This window comes from Protopterus annectens, chromosome 5.part0, assembly GCF_019279795.1.
Source record: "Protopterus annectens isolate FY-2018-M chromosome 5.part0, PAN1.0, whole genome shotgun sequence".
Taxonomy (NCBI): Eukaryota; Metazoa; Chordata; order Ceratodontiformes; family Protopteridae; genus Protopterus; species Protopterus annectens.
The window spans coordinates 111129387-111152483 of NC_056735.1; the positions used below are offsets into that span (position 1 = coordinate 111129387).

At 43.5% G+C, this 23097-nt stretch overlaps 1 protein-coding gene across 2 annotated transcripts in view; it reads left to right on the top strand.

Annotated features, from left to right (window-relative positions):
• The window catches only part of ARL13B (ADP ribosylation factor like GTPase 13B), a 1170737-nt gene that overhangs the window by 689890 nt on the left and 457750 nt on the right, over positions 1-23097 (top strand). For both annotated transcript variants that reach the window (XM_044072157.1, XM_044072156.1), the window contains exon 5: positions 16233-16338. In XM_044072157.1, the coding sequence (XP_043928092.1) occupies positions 16233-16338 (106 nt within the window). The remainder of the gene's footprint in view (positions 1-16232; positions 16339-23097) is intronic.

Below are 23097 nucleotides of genomic sequence, written 5' to 3' on the forward strand. Positions count from 1 at the left end.
AAATGATTGACTTCAACAATTGACTTGGCTTCTGGTGTCAGTACAAGAGGCTCGGGTATCTGTCATCCTGGGAAGACATGGTCAATAGACCATACTGTTTTGCCAGAGATGGTCTCCACCTGTCTCCTCTAGGCTTTTGGATATTGGCAAAGATGCTTGCCTCCCCTATAGTGCCTTTTTTAGGCAATGCCAAAACAAAAAAAATTCCTGACGTAAAGAAGTCTAATCAATAAGTCCTAGCCAGTTATAGATCCATGTCCATGGGGCATGACACCCACAAATCATATTTAACCAAACTGAAGGCAATCCAAATTTTACTGAACACACTGGTTATGGAGGATTTCAATTATCCCGCCATCAACTGGGAAACCTACTGTAGCCCAAACTCGCTAGGACAAAAATTCCTTGAATTCGTTAATTCATATGCCCTGGAGCAAATTGTCCATACCCCAACAAGAGGAACAAACATTCTATATCTGGTCCTCACCAAGATGTCAAACAGGCACACTGCTGCAACTGTTGGACCCTCATTAGTTAAAACTGACCACAAATCTTCCACCTTCAAACTGGCACTAACACCAGAACTCTCAAAGGTTGAACTTGCACTAAAAAAAAACTTCACCAAGGCAAACTATAGCCTCCTAGGTGAAGGTATAAATGCATTCCAAGCCCCAACCCAAGCTGAAAGTGGTAACTACACTGAAGCTTACACTAAAGCCCTGTACAATCACTTGTACAAGTGTATAAACTTGGCTGTAACATATAGAATCAAAGCCAGAGCCCCAAGTAAAGTCAAGCTGCTGTGGTGGACTTCCAGCATCAACAAACTCTACAACAAATGCAAAAAGTTGCTGTCTGAGAAAACAGACAAGGACCCAACAATGGAAAAGCACCCTCCATAGCCTTAGCAGGCAAATAAGACAACTTGTCAAATCGTCCAAGACCTCCTTTGAAAGAAACCTAGGAAATACTGCCAAGGATAGCCATAAGGCCTTCTACAGCTATATATGTAAACAAAAGGGTAGGACCCAAACATGTGCAGAACTGGTGGCTAATGGTATCACACACACTGACTCCACAGAGATAGCAAACCTGCTAGCAGATAGGTTTGGCAAAAATTTCACTCTTATCCCCTCCTAACTTACAACAACCCCCCCTTACATATTTGAAAAGCAAGTCCTCAAAGCCCTGTCCAAGACAAAGAACATGACATCTGTGGAACCAGATGACACCCAGGCTGTCTTCTAAACAGGCTAAAACATGAACTAGCATCTCCACTAAGTACCCTTCTCAATCATAGCCTAACCACAGGCTTTGTTCCTTTGGAATGGAGAACAGCTACAGTTATGGCCCTCCACAAAGGTGGCCTAGCAAAAGACCCGGGGAATTACAGAACCATAAGCCTGAGCAGCTTCACCTGTAAGGCCATGGAACATGTCATTGTGGACCTCATAAATAATAAAGACATAGGTGACCTCCAAACCCTGGTCCCTATCCAGTTCGGCTTTGTGAAGGGCAGATCCTACCTGTTAAATCTGGTGGATTTCTTTGAAAGTGTGACCAAGGCGATTGATGAGGGCAGATCTGTGCACACAGCATACCTCGACTTAGCAAAGACTTTCGACGAAATCCCACATTCAGGCATTACCGATAAACCTAATGAACTGAATGTAAACCCCTTCATTGTAAGATGGGCTACCAACTGCCTCACAAACCGGACACACACACTGTCAAAGTGGGTGACTCCACATCAACCAGCAGACCTGTCACCAACGGGATGTCACAGGGATCAGTGCTGGGCCCCCTACTGTTTGGTATATACTTTTCAGAACTTCAGATCAGAACTAAAGGGTTGTGGCTGACCCAAGTTTGCAGACAACTGCAAACTAGGTGCAATCATTGAATCCCCAGATGATGTCACTATACTCCATACTCCAGGATGGTCTCACATAAACCAATGACTGGTGTACTAGTCATGGTCTCAAACTTAATGCAAAGAAATGCATCATCATCATTACCTTTGGCACAAACAATGTCCCTTCACACTATCAAGTCAGTAACGATACCCTGGATGTCCTTCATGGATGCATCTGCAGTCATAACAAGTGGGTTGTCCTGTCGTCAGGCAGCCCTTCAGTCGGCCGGATTCCAAAGTCCGGGTCCGCTTCGCTGATGTCGCACTCCACCCGACGTCATCACTGTTGGTCTTCGGGTATAAAGGCATCAGCCGACGCCATTTTCCTCAGTCTTTCTTGCCGCGTGGCGCCCGAAGCAGAAGCTGTTCGCAAGTGCCGGTCGGTCGGATCCAGAGATTCAGACACAGCCACTGCCACTACATCAACACAACCACAGTGACTTAACCCTAAATCCGCCTACCAGGGAACAAATAGCAGCTCCTCTAGGCGGAAAGTTAACCTTATTTTCAAAGAACTGGCACTACATAACAAAGGACAAGTGGATTTTACAAACCATAGATCAAGGTTACCGGTTTCACTTCCACACTTTTCCAGTCAAAAGAGGAATGCCAAATCTACCTCCAAATCAAAAAACAGAGGCTCTACGCCAGATAATGGAGTTAGCAAACATGAGAGCTGTGGAAAGAGTGCCAACAGCAGAGCAAGGAAAGGGGTTCTACTCCAGACTATTCCTAGTTCCAAGAAAGGAAAAAAGTTGGAGACCAATTCTCGACCTCTCCACCTTAAATACATACATCATTGTCCCAAAATTCAAAATGCTGACCCTACAGCAACTTCTTCCCATGCTGGGCAAGGAGTCTTGGCTGGTAACTCTAGATCTCAAGGAGGCATACCTGCACGTCCCCATTCGACCAATCTGCAGAAGATACCTCAGATTTCTTGCAGGATCAGAGCAATATCAATTCTCAGCATTGCCTTTTGGCTTATCTACTGCGCCCAGAGTATTCACAAAATGCCTGGCATCAGTAATCGCCCATTGCAGACTTCAGGGAATTAAAATTTACCCATACCTGGACGACTGCCTGCTACAAGGGGACAACAAAAGCAAGCTGACAACAGATTTACAAAGGGTCATTTACTTGCTACAAGCACTGGGATACACAGTCAATTTACAAAAGTCAAGGCTGATACCATCCCAAACAAGGACATTCTTGGGCTGAATTGGACACAGTAAAACAAATGGCATTCCTGACTACAGAAAACAAAAGAACTCCCTCTATACTTCTTGGCACTAACAAAACCGAACAAGTTAACAGCAAGAAAAGTACTGCAGGCCTTGGGCTTCATGGCATCATGCATAATCTTGGTTCCATTTGCCAGACTACATATGAGAAAACTACAGTGGTACCTAAAGAATTTATGGTCCCAACACAGACACAGTCTAGAAACAGAAATCCCACTAATTCCATGCTTAAAACAGGAGTTCCTATGGTGGGCTCAGGCATGCCAGTCAAACCCAGGCCTACCCTTTCGCAGATGTCAAGCAAGCCAGACCATCACAACAGACGCTTCAGACCTAGGATGGGGCCCACATGCTGGACAAATGCAAGGATTGTGGACACAGGATCAACTTCAACTGCACATCAACCTAAAAGAAATGCTGGCAGTAAAACTGGCAATCCAAAAGTTCAAACCATTTCTCAAAGAGGGCCAGTTGATAATAAGGACAGACAACACCACAGTCATGTGGTACATCAACAAACAGGGAGGCACTCATTCATACCCCCTATGCAGAATGACCTTGGAGCTGTGGACCCTGGCACTCAGCTACAACATCCAGTTACAGGCAATATTTGTACCAGGGAAAGACAATACCCTAGCAGACATATTAAGCAGAACCACTTCGGATGCCCACGAATGGAAGCTTCACCCGACATCTTCAAGACCATCTCAAAGAAATGGGGAATGCCACAGATAGACCTATTCGCATCACCACTCAATCACCAGCTCAAAAAATTCTGCACAAGGACATTCCACCCATTAGCATGGAAAGTGGATTCGCACTCTTTCAACTGGAAAGGCCTAACAGCATATGCATTCCCCTCTTCCTTTGATACACAAGGTACTACTGAAAATCAAGGAAGAACGTCCAAGGATTATCCTGATAGCTCCAAACTGGCCAAGACAACACTGGTACCCACTACTGAGGAGCATGTCTCGAACAATATGTGGACAATTCCCCTGATGGCCTTGATGTTAAGGCAGAACAAATACAGCATCATACATCCAAACCTAAAACCTTGCAACTGACTGCATGGAACATCACATAACAGCAGCTATTCCAGAACTTTCCCAAAGAGTTAAAGACATTATTCTTGAAGCACGCAGACCTTCAACAAGAAGGAACTATGCTGGAAAATGGAAAAGGTTTGTCATCTGGAGTACGGAAAGAGGAAAAGATGTGTCAAACATAGATATGCCTAACATTCTGGAGTATCTGGCCGAACTTCTTCATTCAGGCCTGCCCTACTCCTCCATCAAGATACATGCATCAGCTATTTCAGCAGAATACAGCTTTGATACACCTGTTTTTTCGCACCCTTTGCTCAGGCAATACCTCAGAGGAATCAAGAATGTAAAACCTCCAAGGAAACCACCATTACCAGCTTGGGATTTAAACTTTGTGCTAGAAAAGTTGACACTAGCACCCTTTGAACCAGCAGCAACAGCAGACCTACAACACCTGTCATGGAAAACTGCTTTCCTACTGGCAATTACTTCAGCAAGGAGGGTTTCAGAACTACAGGCCTTAATGGCAGTGCAACCCTTCCTAATCTTCCACCAAGATAGAGTGTCCATGAGGACTAATCCTACATTTATGCCTAAGGTGGTATCCAGACTGTCTTTAAACCAGGCAATCCACCTACCTACCTTCTTTCCCAACCCACAGAACAGAGGGGAAAGAATACTGCATACCTTGGATGTACATAGACAGCTACGCTACTACTTGGACAGAACAAAAAGTAGCAGAAAGACTGACCAACTTTTGTAGCCTATGCAACAGGAAGGGAAGGAAAAGCTATTTCCAAACAGACAATCTCCAAATGGATAGGAAATTGCATACGATTCTGTTACTCCTTCCATGGAAAACCAATTCCACAGAACATAAGACCTCATTCTACAAGGGCAACAGCCACTACCACAGCCTTCTTACGAGGAGTGGCAACCAAAGACATTATTGAGGCGCTACTTGGACCTCCGTGCATACATTTGCCAAGCATTATAATTTGCCTCTATATTCCAGATCCCGAGCAGGGTTTGCCACTGCTGTACTGCAAGGGATCCTAAACACACCATAATCTATTTTTATCCTCCTCCCTAGTTGGCTATGGTATTCTACCCATTGTTATGACTGCAGATGCATCCATGAAGGACATAGTACAGTTTTGTACCTACCATAAATGTAGATGTCCGAACTGGATAGCATCTGCAGTCAGGATTACCCTCCCTCCATCCCTCTGTGGTACTCCTAGGTGTTTACCCTTCTAATAGCTAGCTGTTGGGGAGTCTTCTATGGTGTATTTGTTTGTGTATATGTACATACATGCTTATTGTTGTGTTTACCTCTATCTATTTGGAAACATTGGCATCTATCCAAATTTTAGCCTGCAAGAGGGCTACTGGCATCTGGGGCAAGAAACACTGAGGAAAATGGCGTCGGCTGATGCCTTTATACCCGGAGACCAACAGTGATGACGTCGGGTGGAGTGCGACATCAGCCGGAGCCGGGCCCGGACTTTGGAATCCGGCCGACTGAAGGGCTGCCTGACGACAGGACAACCCACTTGTTATGACTGCAGATGCTATCCAGTTCGGACATCTACATTTATGGTAGGTACAAAACTGTACTTTACCCATAAAGTGGTAAGGGACCTTGGATCACAGGCTGGCTGTGATCTTAATTTCAACCACCATGTGTCTACCATTGTAAGGAAAGCTTTCCATGTAGCTCACTTGATTAGTAAAGGCATTGCTTCGATAGCAAAAGAAGTTGTAACCCCCCCAATACTCAGCACTTATCTGGCCCATAATTGAGTATAATGCCCCACTCAGTATGTACAGTAATAAACATCTGCAGCAATTAGACCTCAGAGGTTTCTAACAAAGAAGATCAAGGGCCTCCAGCATGTGCCTGACGCAGACCAACTAAAATCCCTGTCACTATACTCCATATCATATATACTTCTTAGGGGAGACCTATGCCTGGCCTACATTGCAATCCAAGACCCAAACCTAATGAACTTGCTGCATATCCATAAATCAGGTGGGTCTAGGGCTACCCATTCCAGGGACTTAAATATGGCCTGCGACTGAAATAGGACATGCTGGAGGAACAGATTTATCTCCCAGTGACTGCCACATCTTTGGGACAAGCTACCAGTTTGTGTGAAACAGAGCACTTCTTTGGTACTGTTCAAGATGAACCTGAGAGAGTGGATGGGGCACCATAAATTCTTTAAAACACCAACCGCTGAGCAAAAACTTCTATGAATAGCAGTTGAGAAAAAACTTTTATGAATAGCAGTTGAGAAAAAACTTTTATGAATAGCACCATAAATTCTTACCGGGGATAGCACCCACAACCCTTCTGCACATGGGCAGTCATCACTAAATGCAGGCTTGGGTACTGACTAGTACCTCTGTGGTAGTACATTGGTTTGAAATGGCTAGGCTTAAAATGACCTCCAGGTCGATAGCCTAGTAATCTCTTATGATCCTATATTCTGAAAAATGGCATCTCGGATTTTGTGTATATAATATATCATTATTATATATATGTGTATGTCTGTTCTTTCATTCATCATTCTTAAAAGTTATGTGTCTTAACACCACACACACAGACCATCTTATGCTAAGGCACTAAAAAGCAATTTTCCCAAACTTCAAAGACCTCCTAAGCCTACAAACAGCAACACCTATCCTCGGCAATCTTTAAAGCATACACCACATACCAAACATGTACCCTGCATGCAATGGACTCTCGAGAACAAAGCCCATAAGTCAAGCAAACACTTTACCCAGGACTCTTGTCACAAGGGAAACCATAGTGTAACATACAAATGCCCTACTCACCAGACTGTAGTAGAGGATAGGATAGCAGTTAGTTGCTTGTCTGGAGCCAGGATCCACCAGGTTATGCATGCACTCAAGTCAATGCAGTACAGGTACCAATATGACTTTGTCATAGTCTGTGCAGGTGTAGATGACCTGAGACATACCTCACTGCACTATATGAAGAGACATTATGGATCTCTCTGAATATGTGTTTCAGATAGGTATGTGCCTTGCATTGAGCAACATTTTACCTTCACCAAGGACTATGCCGCAGTATGAACAGAAAATGATTGACTTTAACAATTAGCTTAGTTTCTGGTGTCATTCCAAAGGGGATTCAGTATTTTTCAGCACGAGTAGACATGGTTAATAGACCATGTTGCTTTGCCAGGGATAGTCTGCACCTGTCCACCACGGGCTTCCAGGTATTCGCTAAAACTTTATCCTCCCCTTTAGAGCCTTTTTTAGACAGTGCCACATTGACAAAACTACAAACTTAGCAAATAAAACCCAAAGGAATCTGAAGGTGTTACTGCTCAATGCGAATAGCCTTTACAAGAAACTCCACACCCTACAAGCCCTCCACACTCTGGAGAATATAGACATTTGTGCCATTACTGAGTTATAGTTTCCAGCGACAGAAAGTAGTCCAGCAGTGTGAGGCTTTATTACTTTCTACACATTTAGACCATTGGGCTGCACAGACAGGGACTAAAAGTGGGAGGTGTCTCAAGCTACATTGGCAACAAATATATCTCTAGGTTGGTTAAACAGGATAATGCCCTAGTGTTTGTCCACATGCAAATTGCCATAAAGTCACTTACCATATTCTAGTAAGCTGTAGGTCACCGTCTATGCCCCAAGAATCGCACAACTCATACCTACACCTGCTGGAGGCAGCCGCCATCCAGCCAAATACTGTATCCATGGGAGACTTCAACTACCCCTGTGTAGATGGGGAAACATACACTGCCTCCAACTTACAGCCACAACATTTCTTGGACCTTTCAATACACTTGACCACTCACACTCCAACCAGAGATAAAAACATACCGGACTTGGCTCTCTCCCATACTGGGGAGTACTAAGAGTTGACCCAGTGGTCAGTGATCTGGGAACATATGTAGACAATAATCTGACCTTTGACCAACACACAGCCAAGGAAGGGAGAAAATCATTCTATGTTGCCCGATTTATAAGTAAGGGTATGGTTTCTAGGTCCAAGGAAGCTTTAGTACCACTTTACTCGGCCCTTATTAGACCCATCATTGAGTACAATGCTCCCTTCAGCATGTACCTGACCAGGCATATGGAACAGCTGGAACACCTACAGAGGTTCATCTCCAAGAGAATACATGGTATTAATACTTTGTCCTTTGCAGATTGCCTTAAAGCTCTATCTGTATGCATAGTCTCCTACAGATTACTGAAAGGGATACTATGACTGTCTAGCATATAAGGCATTCTCAGATCCAGCCCTGATGGACCTTTTGCACAGAAACATTAGATCCAAGGATTTGAACTTTTCTTGAAACATAAATAGAATGCGCTGTTGAGACAGATAATGTGTCAAAAGATCCCCATGCTCTGGATTAGGCTTCCCGTCCATGAAGCAGAGTCCATCCCTAACCCTATTCCAACATAACCTTTACTGTCGGATGCAAAATGGAAAATTCACCCTGGGGTGGCCTGCATGTCTTTGATAGAGCCAACAGTAAATATTCCCTAACTAACATACCTCCAAACTAAATTTTTCGCAATCTCTTAACTAACATACTTCTCCAAATAGACACCCATGTTACATGGAGACATAATTGTGTTGTGTTGTGCGGCTATGCTTATAAATGCCTTGGTGATCGTTAGACTCGTTGTGCGGCTATGCTTATAAATGTCTTGGTGATCATTAGACTCGTACAGTACCTATGAACAACAGAGCTTTCACTAAGGAGTTCAAAGCTCACTGTCCAGTTTGGCAGCAGTTACTGTAGCCTTTTTAACATTTCTGTTCAAAAGTATTTTGTGAGGTTGCAACTTGGGCATTAGTCTACACATTCTTAAAGCACTGCAATATAGAAGTCTGTGTTAGAGGTAGAGTGGGAATGCCTTGGCTATCCTGCAGGATGGGATAGTGGGATGGTACAGCTCTTGGTTCTGTTCCATTATTCGTGTCGTTCCTGCAGGATGCGATAGCGAGATGTACAGCTCTTGGTTCTGTTCCATTATTCATGTCATTCCTGCAGGATGCGATAGCGAGATGTACAGCTCTTGGTTCTGTTCCATTATTCGTGTCATTCCTGCAGGATGCGATAGTGAGATGTACAGCTCTTGGTTCTGTTCCATTATTCGTGTCATTCCTGCAGGATGCGATAGTGAGATGTACAGCTCTTGGTTCTGTTCCATTATTTGTGTCATTCCTGCAGGATGCGATAGTGCGATGTACAGCTCTTGGTTCTCTTCCATCATTCGTGTCATTCCTGCAGGATGCGATAGCGAGATGTACAGCTCTTTGTGTGCTTCTGTTGTTCATTTGATTCCTGCAGGATGTGATTCTTCGGATTATAACAAAGAACAGTCGTGAGATTACATTTCTTCTCACAGTAATTTATTTATTTTTATTTTACATTTGTTAACCGGGGGTGTCTGACTGAGCCGAAAAGGCCCTTTTTCAGCAGAGGCCCGGGGAGAAAAGCTCCACATAGAAAAATTACAGATAAATTTAGTTATTTAGATATGATCAGTATACACACAAATTACAAGAGACATGTTTTTACAGTGGTATGCAGCACATCAACAGTTACAGTGGAGAGAATAAACAAATATTAATTTAAAAATAAAGGTAATTAATAGATTTGTGGTGTACAGCTGAAATTTGGAACATAGGTAGAAGACATACTTAGTGCACAGGTACAGTACATACGTTGTAGATTAGCCAATGTTTGTGAGTAAGATTGAAAACTATTATCAAGTACTCTAGGTTTAGTATGTGTACCTTATCCGCTTTCACTAGCCTGGGGAGCAATCATGGCACTGCCAACTTTGCTTTAGATGTTGCCTGATGAGGTCTTTAAAGGAGGCTTTGGATGATGTGTTTTGAATGCTAGTGGGGACAGAGTTCCATTTTTTAGCCACTGAACTACTGTATAGTGCATTTCCAAAGCCATTGTAGCTGTTGGTGACTTCTAGTAGTAGTTTGCTTGATGATCGAAGAGACCTTTTTGCTGAGTGCTGTTGTACTAGGTTTTTGAGGGCAGGACACTTATTGGGGAGGTAATAGATCGAATAACAGAGGCAGAGCTGATTGTAGGTTAGGAGGTTGGGCAGTTCAAGCCAGTGGAGCCGTCTCAAAGCAGTACAGTGATGAGTTCTATTTGAGCAATTTGCAGCAAAGCGGGCAATTCTGTTATAGCAGACTTCCATTTTGCTTAGTTCAGTTTTGTTGAGATTAGTCAGAATGGGAGATGCATAGATTAGGGTGGATAGACGTTAGGAGCGAGCAATGGCTGATCTTGTGTTGTTGGTAAGAAATGGTTTGATACGGTAGAGTGATCCCAGTTTGGCATGTACTTTTTTAATAGTCAAGTTGAGATGACTATCAAATTTTAGGTGGGAGTCTATGGTTATTCTCAATAGCTTAGCCTGTGCTGCTGGAGGATTGGAATAGCATTTGTGGAGTAGATAGTGAATTGACTGTTATCAGTGTTTTTGTTAGAACTGGTTATAATCATAAGCCGAGTTTTCTTTGGATTGAGGATAAGTTGGGCTTTGGTAAGGTAGTTTTCAACGTCAAGAGATTGCTAGTTGAGTTGTTTGCAGGAGGGTGGGATGTTTTGTGCAGCACAGATTAAGGTAGTGTCATCTGCATACTGAATGATAGATGCTTGCTGTGTGGAGGTATGGAGGTCATTTGTGAAGATTGTGAATAGTAGTGGTCCTAAGATAGAAGCCTGTGGGACTCCTATAGTTATGGGCAGCTGAGGAGAGAGAGAATTTTCCCATTTCACAACTTGGTACTTGTCAGTTAAGTAGCTTTGGAACCAGGTAAGAGTGGAATTTGATATGTGATATTGGTTTAGTTTGTTTAGCAGGATTTGGTGTGAGACTGTGTCAAATGCTTTGGACATATCCAAAAAAAGAGTTGACACCTGCAGGCCTTCATTTCTGAGACGGTTTACTGTGTTTGTGAAGCAGAGAAGGGCTGTAGTAGTATTATGGGCAGGTCTGAAACCATGCTGAGTAGGTGACAGGGTGTTGCTGTCTAGGAGATATTTTAGCATCTGGGTATGGATGCATTTAGGATTTTGGCCAGGGAGGAGAGTAAAGCAATTGGTCTGTAGTTAAGTTCAGTGGAGGTCCCACCTTTATGTATGGGTGTAACATAGGATATTTTCCAGAGTTTGGGCGCATAGTTTTCAACAATTGATCTTTTTATGAGAGTGGTGATTGGGATAGCAATAACATCTGCTGTGAATTTCAAGAAATAGCTGGGGAGTAGGTTGGCTGCTGTTGATGAGGTTTTTAGTTTGGAGAGCATGCTTTTGATTGAAGTGGTGGAAACTGTTTTGAGGGTAAAGCTTGTATTAGTGTTATTTGTGTTGGGGGGGATAGTGAGGAAGGTACTGTCCTGTGATACTAAGGATAGAATTGAGTGGGAGTTGAATTGTGTTTCGATGGGAACTTTAGTGTCAGGGGTGATTGGTTTGGGGGTAGCCTTTTGGGTGGGTTTTAGTATCTGGTTTGCATTTTTCCAAATTTTTGGGGATTGTATTTGTATTTAGTTTGTAATGTCGTGTAGCAGGATTTTTTGTCCAGCCTAAGGCATTTTTTTGCACGGTTGCGCAGTTCTTGGTACTTGGTTAGACTTTGTGTTTCTTTGTTTTTTTGATAGTAAAGCCAGGCAGTGTCTCTGGACTTGAGGATTTGTTTGGTTTCTTTACTGAGCCAGGGGTTTGTAGAGGTTCTAACCTTGATTTTGTGCAATGGAGTGACAGTGTCTAGGTGTAGTAGAAATGTTTTGTTGAAATATGCTACAGCCTGGTTAAGTGGGAGGGCTTTTAGGGGGGGTCCAGTCACAGTTACAGAGTAAAGTATTGAGGACCTCAGGAGAGAATTTTTTTTTTGTGTTTCTAGTGGATATATTGTTAGTGGTTTTGCATATGCTTGTTCTACTACGTATAAAGTATATTATGTTGTGGTCACTTAAGGTGTCTGGGAGACTGCTTGCGTGGGGGTACAATGTGGGGTTGTTAGGACCCAGTCAAGGATGGATTCCATTTTAGATTTTTTTATCACATCTAGTTGGAATTTGGACTAGCTGCTGGTAGCCATGAAGATTTATTCGATTACTTGGTTGTTCTGATATGCAGGTGAACCAGTCTAGGTTGAAATCCCCCAGAATAAGGGTTTCATGTGAGTATGTGGAAGAACACCAAGATAAGAAGTCTTCAAGGCTAGCAGGTGTATTACCAGGTGGAATATAGATCACAATTGTGGTGATGACCTTTTTAGGGTGAAGTTGAAGTCGTGAGATAAGTATGTCCCAATTATTGGAGGAGGGGGAGGAGTTTGGTAATTGACGTACAGTTAAGTTGGACTTGTACATTAAGGCAGTTCCACCCCCTTTACGAAGTGGTCTGTCTTGTCTAATGATATTGTAGCTGGAAGGGAGAACTTCTGAGTTAGCTATGTTTTTATTTAGCCAGGTTTCTGTTAAAGCAACTGTGTCTGGGGAGTAGTGTGGTGTTGTGGCCTGGAGTTCAGGTATTTTATTTTTGATGCTTCTAATATTAATATTTCGCATTAAAAGATAGTTGGTTTTTGCTGCTACTGTTGATTTGCCCAGGGATGAAGATAGTGGGGGTGTTATGTTCTGACATTTGTGTTGGAGCAGTTTGTGTTGGACAGGATGGATTTGGGCCTGGGTTGCGGTGGATATCCCCACTTATGGTGATCCTGGTGTTAAAATGGTGATACAGATGTTGGAGTTTGGTGAGGAGTATGAGAAAGTAGTGTGTTTTTTTGGAGTAGGAATGAGAGCATATGTGTTTAGTTCTGAATTGGTCTGTTATGTAGTTCTTGAACAATTGTGGGCAGATGTTATTATAATGTGTGGTGTCTGTATATGAGCGTGCATAACTTGTGGTGTTATCAAGAATGATGAGAAGACCGACTAGACTTAGTTGTGTTATAGTCATGGTTATAAAGTTTAAGTTGGTTCTAGGTGGGGGTCTGAATAGGAATTATAGGGTTGCACTATATGTGGATGGGTAAGTAGTGTGGGTAATGTAAAAAATGCCTAGTGGGAATGAGAGTGATTGGGAGTATTTTGTGTGGAGCCAGTTGGTGTGGTATAATGTGATCTGGCTTTAGGAGCTGTGGTTGGTGGAGGTGATGTGAGGGTGAGCTGTGGGTGTGGCTGTGATTACTATAAATGTAGAGGTAGTGGGGGTGGGAGGAAATGGGGGAGCAATGGGGGTGGGAGGGAATAGGGGGCAGGGCAGGGGAAGTGGAGACAGCCCGAGCGTTAGCGAGGGCGAACGGAGCGGGGCAGAGCCCACCAAGACAAGAGTAAAAAGTATTACTTTACAAATTTACAAATGTGAACACTTTAAACAAATTCCTGAGGTCTAATGGCTTATCAGCAAGCAGAATGCAATTGCTGAAGAACACTTGTGTCCTGGTTGGAGAATAGAAATTTAAAGATGGCTCCATGCTCAGCAGGATTCTCATATAGACTTAGTATTGGGTGAGGGAGAGAGCACAAGGGGTGTAAACTAGGTGGAATGCAAAGAAACCAGAGAGGCAATCAGTGGAAATCTATCAGTAAAGGCCTCAGAGGGGGTAAGTAATAATTCAAACTACCTGTAAAGTGAAGGAGAGAAGAGACAGCAAAGTTTATTAAGGTTGGGAGTGTGTCTTCACATTGACTTGCTGATTAGTAAACAGTTTATGCACATATTAGAGTAGGGAGATGCATTAGCAATGAAGGGGAATGTATAGAGATGCAAATAAACAGGTGGGCCTCCAAGTGATACAAACTAAGGCAGAAAACACTGAGAGGGCTGCTTGATGGTTAATTTAGTCACAGGGATCTGAATTAAAATGTATACTGTCTATTGGACAGTTAGGATTACTGCACCAGCTTGGTGGGGGGGACACAAGGCTACAACAGTCAGTTTTATTAGCATGCTGAGAACTACTGAGAAATACTGCTAATGTAATAGATTCACTCTCATAAAACATACAAGTAGAATGCCTGGGTGGACTGACTCTGCTCTTAAGGCTGAAAATGTATATCCTTGTTTAGTTTTGCAGTACTGATTCCTTCTTACACTTATGGGTGGAGTGGTAGCCGCAGACTGCAGATTTGCTTGAGTGTGCTCCTGCACTTGAGGCTCAAAATGTATATCATTGTTTAGTTTTGCAGTACTGATTCCTTCTTGTACTGTATGGGTGGAGTGGTAGCCGCAGACTGCAGATTTGCTTGAGTGTGCTCAGCAAGCAGAATGCAATTGCTGAAGAGCACTTGTGTCCTGGTGGGAGACTAGAAATTTAAAGATATAAAGTAAGTGTTATATAGTCGCTGTTGCAGATTAGGCCTCCTCAACTACTCTCTCATTCCACTCGTATGTTAGGTCTGATGGGTTCTTGTTCTTAGTTATCTTTCTGCCAGATAAGACGTTTTATGGGTTTCTTTCTACTTTTATATTTCAAATTGCTAACTTTTAATACAGTGAGGTACTTAGCTTGTTAGAGGAAGAGTCAGCATACTGTTTTGGTAAAGTTATGCCATTTATCTTTACTATGTATGCTTTTATGTAGTTTGTTGATGTTTTCTTTAGCCTTTTCCAGGAACATTTGCTAGTGTAGTCACTCTTGTTTCGCGCACCTTGCCCACAGCAGTACATGTCGTGCACTCTGTTTTATTCCTGTGCTTCCTCTAATGGCTGCTGTACAAAACTGCAGCTAATCGTATCTCGGGATATATGCATTTAAGATGAGTAAATGAGCGGACAAGTGATCCGCTGTGGCGACCCCTAATTGGTAAAAGCCAAAAGAAGCAGCCGCCTCACAAGGCTTTACTTTCTGCTTCCAACATAACCACATGGAAGAGCACCGGCAAATAGCTAAAAGCCACCTTTATTCTCTGGAGACTGCAGCTGTCCTAAAAGAAACTAAAGGACCTCCTGCTTTGAATTTATGTATACCAAAAATTACTAGTTTTTCTAGCTAATGTTAAAACTGTCCCAGCTTATGGGTTACTAATCGTCTTCATTATTATATTATATACATTAACCCTTTGACATGTTTTGGTGAGTCTGCACTCCTTAGCTTTGTAGTTGGAAGCATGTTCTAGTGTTTTGGTAAAATTATTATAGTTACTACACGTTTTCCTTTTGTGTGTGTGTTTGTCGTTGTTTTACACTTCCACTGTTCTTCCCAATGAGCATCTGTTTTTTACTTACTGTTACCTACTTCCAGTGTGCAATGAAAAGAGCTAACAGAGTGGAACATATTTTGAATTCTGTTTTATAGTCTGGCTCCTGCTAAAAGCTGTGGCATGAGGTTTTTAAAATGTGCCCCGAGGGAGAGCACTTTACTGAGTTCTGGTTAATTAATATTTATATTATGAATTCATCATCAGTCCTGTTATTAAAACATTATTGGTATGGTGAGTGTACGCACAGGAGTACTTGTTCCAGTGACATCTTCAGGCTGGGATGGTCAAGTCTAGCTTGAACATTCAGCCAAGTGCTTGCTAGCAGAGGTCAAAGCAACCTCTTTCCACCACTTCTTTTGTCATCTACAGCATGCAAATCTGCAGCAAGGGAGTACTCAGTATTTCAGTCCTGTAGAACAAATGAGTTGCGTGTGCAGAGGTAGCGAGTAAGAAACGCTGACTTTTGTACCATTTAGAATACTGTCATAGTGAAAAAAAGGCATTCAGCCATGCAAACTGGCACCCAAACCGAGCTGAATGCTGTTTGGTTTTTCAGTCTTGGGTTGTAAGTGAAGTATTGTATTATTCAGCAGATTTTTATTGTTTTATATTGACCATGTAGTGGAACTTTTTGAACATCTGTATGTTCCTTCTGTCAGAGCTATTCTGTGACCCCTTGACCTTACTAATTCTAGAAGCCAGTTGCAGATCAACCATTTTGCACTGGTGTTAAATCTTGTTTTATTCTTTGTCTTTTTATTTAGATTAGCAAATAAGCAGGACAAAGAGGGTGCCCTAGCAGAGGCAGACATCATTGAATATTTATCACTTGAAAAACTTGTCAACGAAAACAAGTGCTTGTGTCAAATTGTAAGTAAAATGAACTTAACATAATTGTAGTGATGTGGTAATAGTTATTTAAGTGGCATTTATGAAGGTAAATGTACTTTTCTGAAGTATGTAAAGGAACTTTAAAACAGTGTGTGCCTTTCACAGTTCAGGCCCCCTCCCAAGATACTGTGGGGGCATCATTTTTTTCCTAGCTGTTCTTGGCTGCACCTTTACTGGCTGCTTGTCTATAAAATGTAGTCATGGCAGTTAAAGTGAAAAACAGAAACAAACTGCCTAAATTTGCTCTTGCCCAACCCACTTATTCTGTACTGTGTATTTTTTTATGTTCTTCATGTTTCACTGTTGCAGTCATTACATTTGGGTTACTCCTGCCAGGGTAGCCCTCGGTCGACCTGAATACCAGAGACTTAGTATTTCTGCGTCGGTTTCTGTCGCTTGAGGACTGACTTTAGGTCATCATTGGTATAAGTGAAGGCATCGTGACGCCATTACATCAGTCTTTCTTGCCGAAGCAGAAGCAGTTTGCATGAATGCCGGTCGGCCGCTACCTAAGTTTTGTTTCCGAATTGAAGCTGAAGTCTTCGAAAGCTAAGTACCCCTTTGGGGACCCTTTTTTCTTGCACTAACTGATGTCAGAAAAAGTTAATTGTCTTGCCTGTGGAAAGCAAATGCCACACCAGGACTTCCACTCTTACTGCGTCACTTGTCTAGGCCCAGACCACAACGTCCCTCGTTGTTGCTACTTTGCTTTGTTTAACGCCAGAACTATTCATTGTTGGGCCCTTATTGTAGCCAGATATTTCCGTTTACAGTCCTCGAATTCTGATATGGCTTCAGTAAGCCATCTGGCAGCAGGTCGTCTGAAAAAACATAAAGATAAAGACAGAGACAGACCACACAGGGCCAAACCTTTCTGACGGCGCTTCCGTTAAGCTGGTCATCAGTCTTTCGGAACTCAGTGAAGCACTTTCGCAGCCCCTGATGCCTGCTTCAGTTAATTCACAGGCCGTGACTGAGACCCTTTTGGAGTCCGGTATGCCGCAGAACTCTTCTTCGTCTAAGGATCCTGCAGTCGTCTCTATCTTGGATGGGTCTGGAGCCGCTGCGCAAGCACCGGCTTTCGAGGAAGTCCTTTGCAACACCGAATCCCAACATAAACCAGCACATTCTTTCACAGCTACCGTTCTTTCGAAAACCAAGATGTTCATCATGCATACAGCTGCAGTCATAACAGATGGGTTTTCCTGCTGTCAGGCGGGTCCTCGGTCGGCCGAATTTCAAAGTCTAGGTCCGGCGTCGGATGTCGTCGCTTCTTTCCTGACGTCAGTGCGACAGGGGTATAAAATAACCAGCCGACGCCATTTTCTACAGTCTTTCTTGCCCCGCGGTGCCCGAAGCAGAAGCAGTTCGCAAGTGCCGGTCGGCCAGCTCCTGAGATTACGAATTTTTTTCAACCGAAGTCTTCTTGAAAGCTAAGTACCCCGTTGGGGAAACTTTTCTTGCCTCAGACCGATGTCAAAGTTAATAATTGCATTTCATGTGGGAAGCAAATACCGCATAAGGATTTCCATTCCCTCTGCATTCCTTGCTTAGGCCCAGACCATGACGTCTCAGCCTGTCGTTTTTGTGCTACATTCAACAGACGCACTATTAAGTGTCGGGCGGAGTTCGCCCAACACTATCTTGGCAAAAAGTTTAATTACATTATGTCGTCGGATACTCCGACTCCAGTTTTGAGTAAAAGACGCAAAGATAAGGACCGACATACGAAGTCCGCGACTTCTACCGACACCACGCTAAAGCTGACTTCAGGTGCTCCGGTTCTCAGTGAGGTGCCTACGTAGCCCCTGACTACCGATGACACTTCTTTGTCGGTGTCTTCTGTGCCCGAGGTCGCAGGCTCTTCGGCCCACACCCCGACTACAGATACCGAAGCCACTCTTGGGGAAACTCAGAGTTTAGACAGGCCTGCCACCTCTCAAGGTCTCTTCAGGCCTTCTTCTTCTTTTTCCATTAAGGCTTTCACTAAGTCTAAAGCAGCCATGCATACTAAAAGACAAGCTCCACAGGGCCCTTTTCAAGGCCCCATGCCTAAAAAGCAGATGCTCAAAATGGCTGAGGATTTGATTACTCTTATCAGGGGTTCTCAACCCCCCTCGGACAAAAGGCCCAGAGTGGAGGAAGAATACCCTTCCTCAGACCAGGCCTCCATTACTTCAGAACATTCTGAAGACCAGGAACATTCATACTCCCCTTTTGAAGATTCTGATGCAGAGGAGTCCATTCCCTCTGTCCCCCCCCCCCCTGAGGACTACTCTTTTGGGGAAACCTTACATACCTTGAAGGAACACTTCCACTGGGAAGGCCAAGATTACTCAGACTCCAAGAAAAGGCTCAGGGATTTCCTCTTGCTCCCTCAGCACAGGCCTCTGGCTATCCCTCCTGTCTTAGACATACTAGATGATATGTATTCAGAGGCCAGCCTTAACCCAGATTCTTTACCTCCAGCTCCAGTCAAACCTGACAGGTATTACCGGGTTACTGATCCACACCAATTCCTATACAAAAGCTATGCGGCTGACCCAGAAACTATTTCACAGGGTCCCAAGGGAATTAAGGCTTCCACTGCCAAAAATCCATTACCTTCAGAGAGAGATTCCAGAGCTTTGGAAAGGTGGGGGAAAAAGGTATACACCTCGGCCACCTTAACCATGAGGGCATTAAACTGTCAGTTCCATATGTTAAAGTATCAACAGTTTCTGTTATCTCAGTTGAAAAGCAAAATGTCACAACCTGAACAACCAGACTTGAAGGAGTTGCAGGATTTGCTGCATAGTGCAGAGCAAGTGGGTAAACATACCTTGCAATGTGGTTTTGATGCTTTAGAGGCCTCATGTAGAGCTGCTGTTACAGGATCAGTCATACGTAGACATGCTTGGCTCAAAGAGCAAACCTTACCAGATCATGTCAAAGCTAAATTACTAGATGCACCTCTTCAAAAAGATGTATTGTTTGGTGTTAAAGCTGAGGAGGTATTAAAGAAAATGGAGGAAAAGGCAAAATTAATGCAAACAGTGAAAGATTTCCTACAGGTACAACCTCCACGTTTCAGTAGAAATTGGCCTTCAAAAAATTGGTCCTTTCCAGCCACGGGCAGACCTCAAAGAGGTAGATACAGGCGCCCGAGGGGTAGAGGGCAATCTCAAGGATCATTTAGAGGCAGACAATGGCAAGCACCTACACCAAGAGGTGGTGAGGATAGTTCACAGCCATTCAGAAAGCAGAACCAGTGACTTTCCCCTTTGCATGCCAAGCAAGGCTCAAATGGCAGCACCTTTAGGCGGAAAACTGGCATTATTTTCAAAAAATTGGCATATTGTCACAAAAGACAAATGGATCCTGGACATTATAGACAGAGGCTACAGATTCCACTTTCACACCCTTCCAAAAATGAGAGGCATGCCAAACCTGCCTCACAATCAAAGGGTAGAGGCACAAAAACAAATTTCAGATCTCATGGACATGAAAACTATTCAAGAGTTACCTGCACAAGAACAGGGTCAAGGTTTTTATTCCAGACTATTCCTGGTACCAAGGAAGGGCAAAGATTGGAGACCTATTTTGGACCTATCCATCCTAAACACATTTTTACTCGTACCAAAATTCAAGATACTCACATTACAGCAGCTTCTTACCATGCTGGGCAAGGAGTCTTGGCTGGTAACATTGGCCCTCAAGGAGGCATACCTGCATGTCCCAGTCAGACAAAATTGCAGAAGATACCTCAGATTTCTTGCGGGTTCAACCCATTATCAATTCTCTGCATTGCCCTTTGGCTTATCTTCTGTGCCCAGAGTGTTCATGAAATGCCTGGCATCAGTGATTGCCTTCTGCAGACTTCAAGGGATACAAATATACCCATATTTGGACGACTGCCTGATCCAAGCGGACAGCAAATACATACTTCTGAAACATCTGGCGTTTGTAATAATGTTGTTGAATTCTCTGGGATACACAGTCAACAAAAAGAAATCAAGGCTAATACCCTCTCAAACAATAATTTTCCTATGTGCCAGCTTGAATACAAATACCCAGATGGCCTACCTCACGCCAGAGAAACAAGGGCAACTAACTCAATACTTCAGAAAACTGGCAACCTTCACCAGGTTGACTGCAAGGAAAATCCTGCAGGCTCTGGGATTCATGGCATCTTGCATCCTGCTAATCCCATGTGCAAAGCTGTATATGAGGAAACTTCAATGGTACCTAAAAAACTTATGGTCTCAACACAGCCACAGTTTGGAAACAATTATACCACCAATTCCCTGTCTTCAAAAGGAATTTCTGTGGTGGGCTCAAGCATGCCAAAGAAACACAGGTCTCCCATTCTGCAAGCCTCAAGCAAATCAAGTCATCACAACAGACGCCTCGGACTACGCCTGGGGGGCGCACATGACAGATCGGTGCATTCAGGGCAAATGGTCCCAAAAAGAAAAGCACCTACACATCAATCAAAAGGAAATGCTAGCAGTAATAAATGCTATTATGGCTTTCAAAGACCTACTGCATCCAGGCCAGCTATTGATAAGGACAGACAACACCACAGTAATGTGGTACATAAACAAACAGGGAGGAACCCATTCATATCCCTATGCAGGCTAGCCATGTCTCTTTGGAACATGGCTCTGGAATTACAAATCCAACTTCAAGCACAGTTCCTGCCAGGCAAGGAAAACACGCTGGCAGACAACCTAAGCAGAAATATGACAGATCCACACGAATGGAAGTTGCATCCTCAAGTTTTTACAAAGATAATTCAAGCATGGGGAAGGCCAGACATAGATCTCTTTGCCACCCACAGAAATTACCAATTGACAAAATTCTGCTCAAGGACCTTTCATCCACAGGCCTGGAAAGTGGACGTACTCTTTCAGTTGGACAACAATGACAGTTTATGCCTTTCCACCTCTTCCTCTGCTGCCCAAAGTTCTATTAAAAGCCAGAGCAGACAGACCAAAGATGATTCTCATTGCTCCAGACTGGCCAAGACAACACTGGTACCCACTCCTGAGGAGCCTGACGCATTCCCTACCATGGATCCTGCCTCTAATGCCTCTTCTACTGACTCAGCACAACTTCAAAACTCTTCACAGTCAGCTGAAAACACTCAATCTAGCCTCATGGAGGATTCCTTAAATTCACAACAGACCCTACTCTCCAAGGAGGTGCAGGATGTCATTTTGGAGGCCAGAAGGCCTTCAACTAGAAAAGCCTACTCCGCAAAATGGAAACGGTTTTGTGCCTGGAATCAGAAAAAGGGTCAGAATCCTGGAATACTGAATTTACCTCAAATATTACAGTACCTAGCTGAGATGCTAAGCAGTGGACTTTCATTCTCCTCCATCAAAATCCATGCCTCAGCCATTTCTGCAGAATACAACACTGACCCTCCTTTATTCTCTCACCCTCTCTTAAGACTGTTTCTCTCACCCTCTCTTAAGACGGTTCCTCAGAGGGGCTAAGAATATAAAACCCCCAAGGAAGCAACCAGTACCTGCTTGGGACCTCAATTTCTTTCTAGAAAAACTGACCCTGCCTCCTTTTGAGCCAGCTGCTTCAACAGAACTGCAATATTTGTCATGGAAGACAGCCTTCCTTCTGGCTATCACCTCAGCTCGCAGGGTTTCGGAATTACAAGCCCTCATGGCTGTGCAGCCTTTCATCATTTTCCATCAGGACAGAGTTTCCTTACGAACCAATCCTTCCTTTATGCCAAAGGTAGTATCCAGGGTAGCCTTGAATCAGGCTATCCACTTACCTACCTTTTACCCTAATCCACAAAACAAAGGGGAGAGACTACTACATTCCTTGGACATTCACAGACAGCTCCGTTATTATTTGGACAGAACAAAGCCTTTCAGAAAATCAGAGCAACTCTTTGTGTCCTATGCTACAGGTGCTCAAGGGAAGCCTATTTCCAAACAGACAATCTCAAAATGGATAGCCCACTGCATACGCTTTTGTTACTCTTTTCATGGTAAAACTGTACCTGCAGGCATCAGATGTCACTCCACAAGGGCCACAGCTACCTCTGCAGCTTTCCTCAGGGGGGTTCCTACCAAAGATATTTTGGAAGCAGCCACTTGGAGTTCTGTACATACTTTCTCCAAGCACTATCACCTACCATTATACTCCAAATCTAGAGCAGGCTTTGCCACTGCAGTCTTGCAGGGCATCCTGGCTCATCCTAGTTCCACTTAGTGCCTACCACCCCTTTTTTTTTAACTTTGAGATTCTACCCATCTGTTATGACTGCAGCTGTATGCACGATGAACATAGTACAGTTTTGTACCTACCATAAATGTAGATGTTCGAGTGCTAATACAGCTGCAGTCCAGGTTTCCCTCCCTCCTTCCCCTCTTGAAACAGGCCTAATGGCTAACACCTCCTCATACAACCTGATTGGGGTATTCTTTTATGGTGTATTTGCTTGCAACTACTGTTTTTTGATTATAATGCATTGCATTATTACATAAATTTATGTTTTGCCTTCCTTCTGGGGGCACCTGACATTTGGGGCAAGAAAAACGGAAGAAAATGGCGTTGGCTGGTTCTTTTATACCCCTGTCACACTGACGTCAGGGAAGAAGCGACAACATCCGACGCCGGACCTAGTCTTTGGAATTCGGCCGACTGAGGATCCGCCTGATGGCAGAAAAAAAAATCTGTTATGACTGCAGCTGTATTAGCACTCGAACATCTAGATCAAGGGAGGTC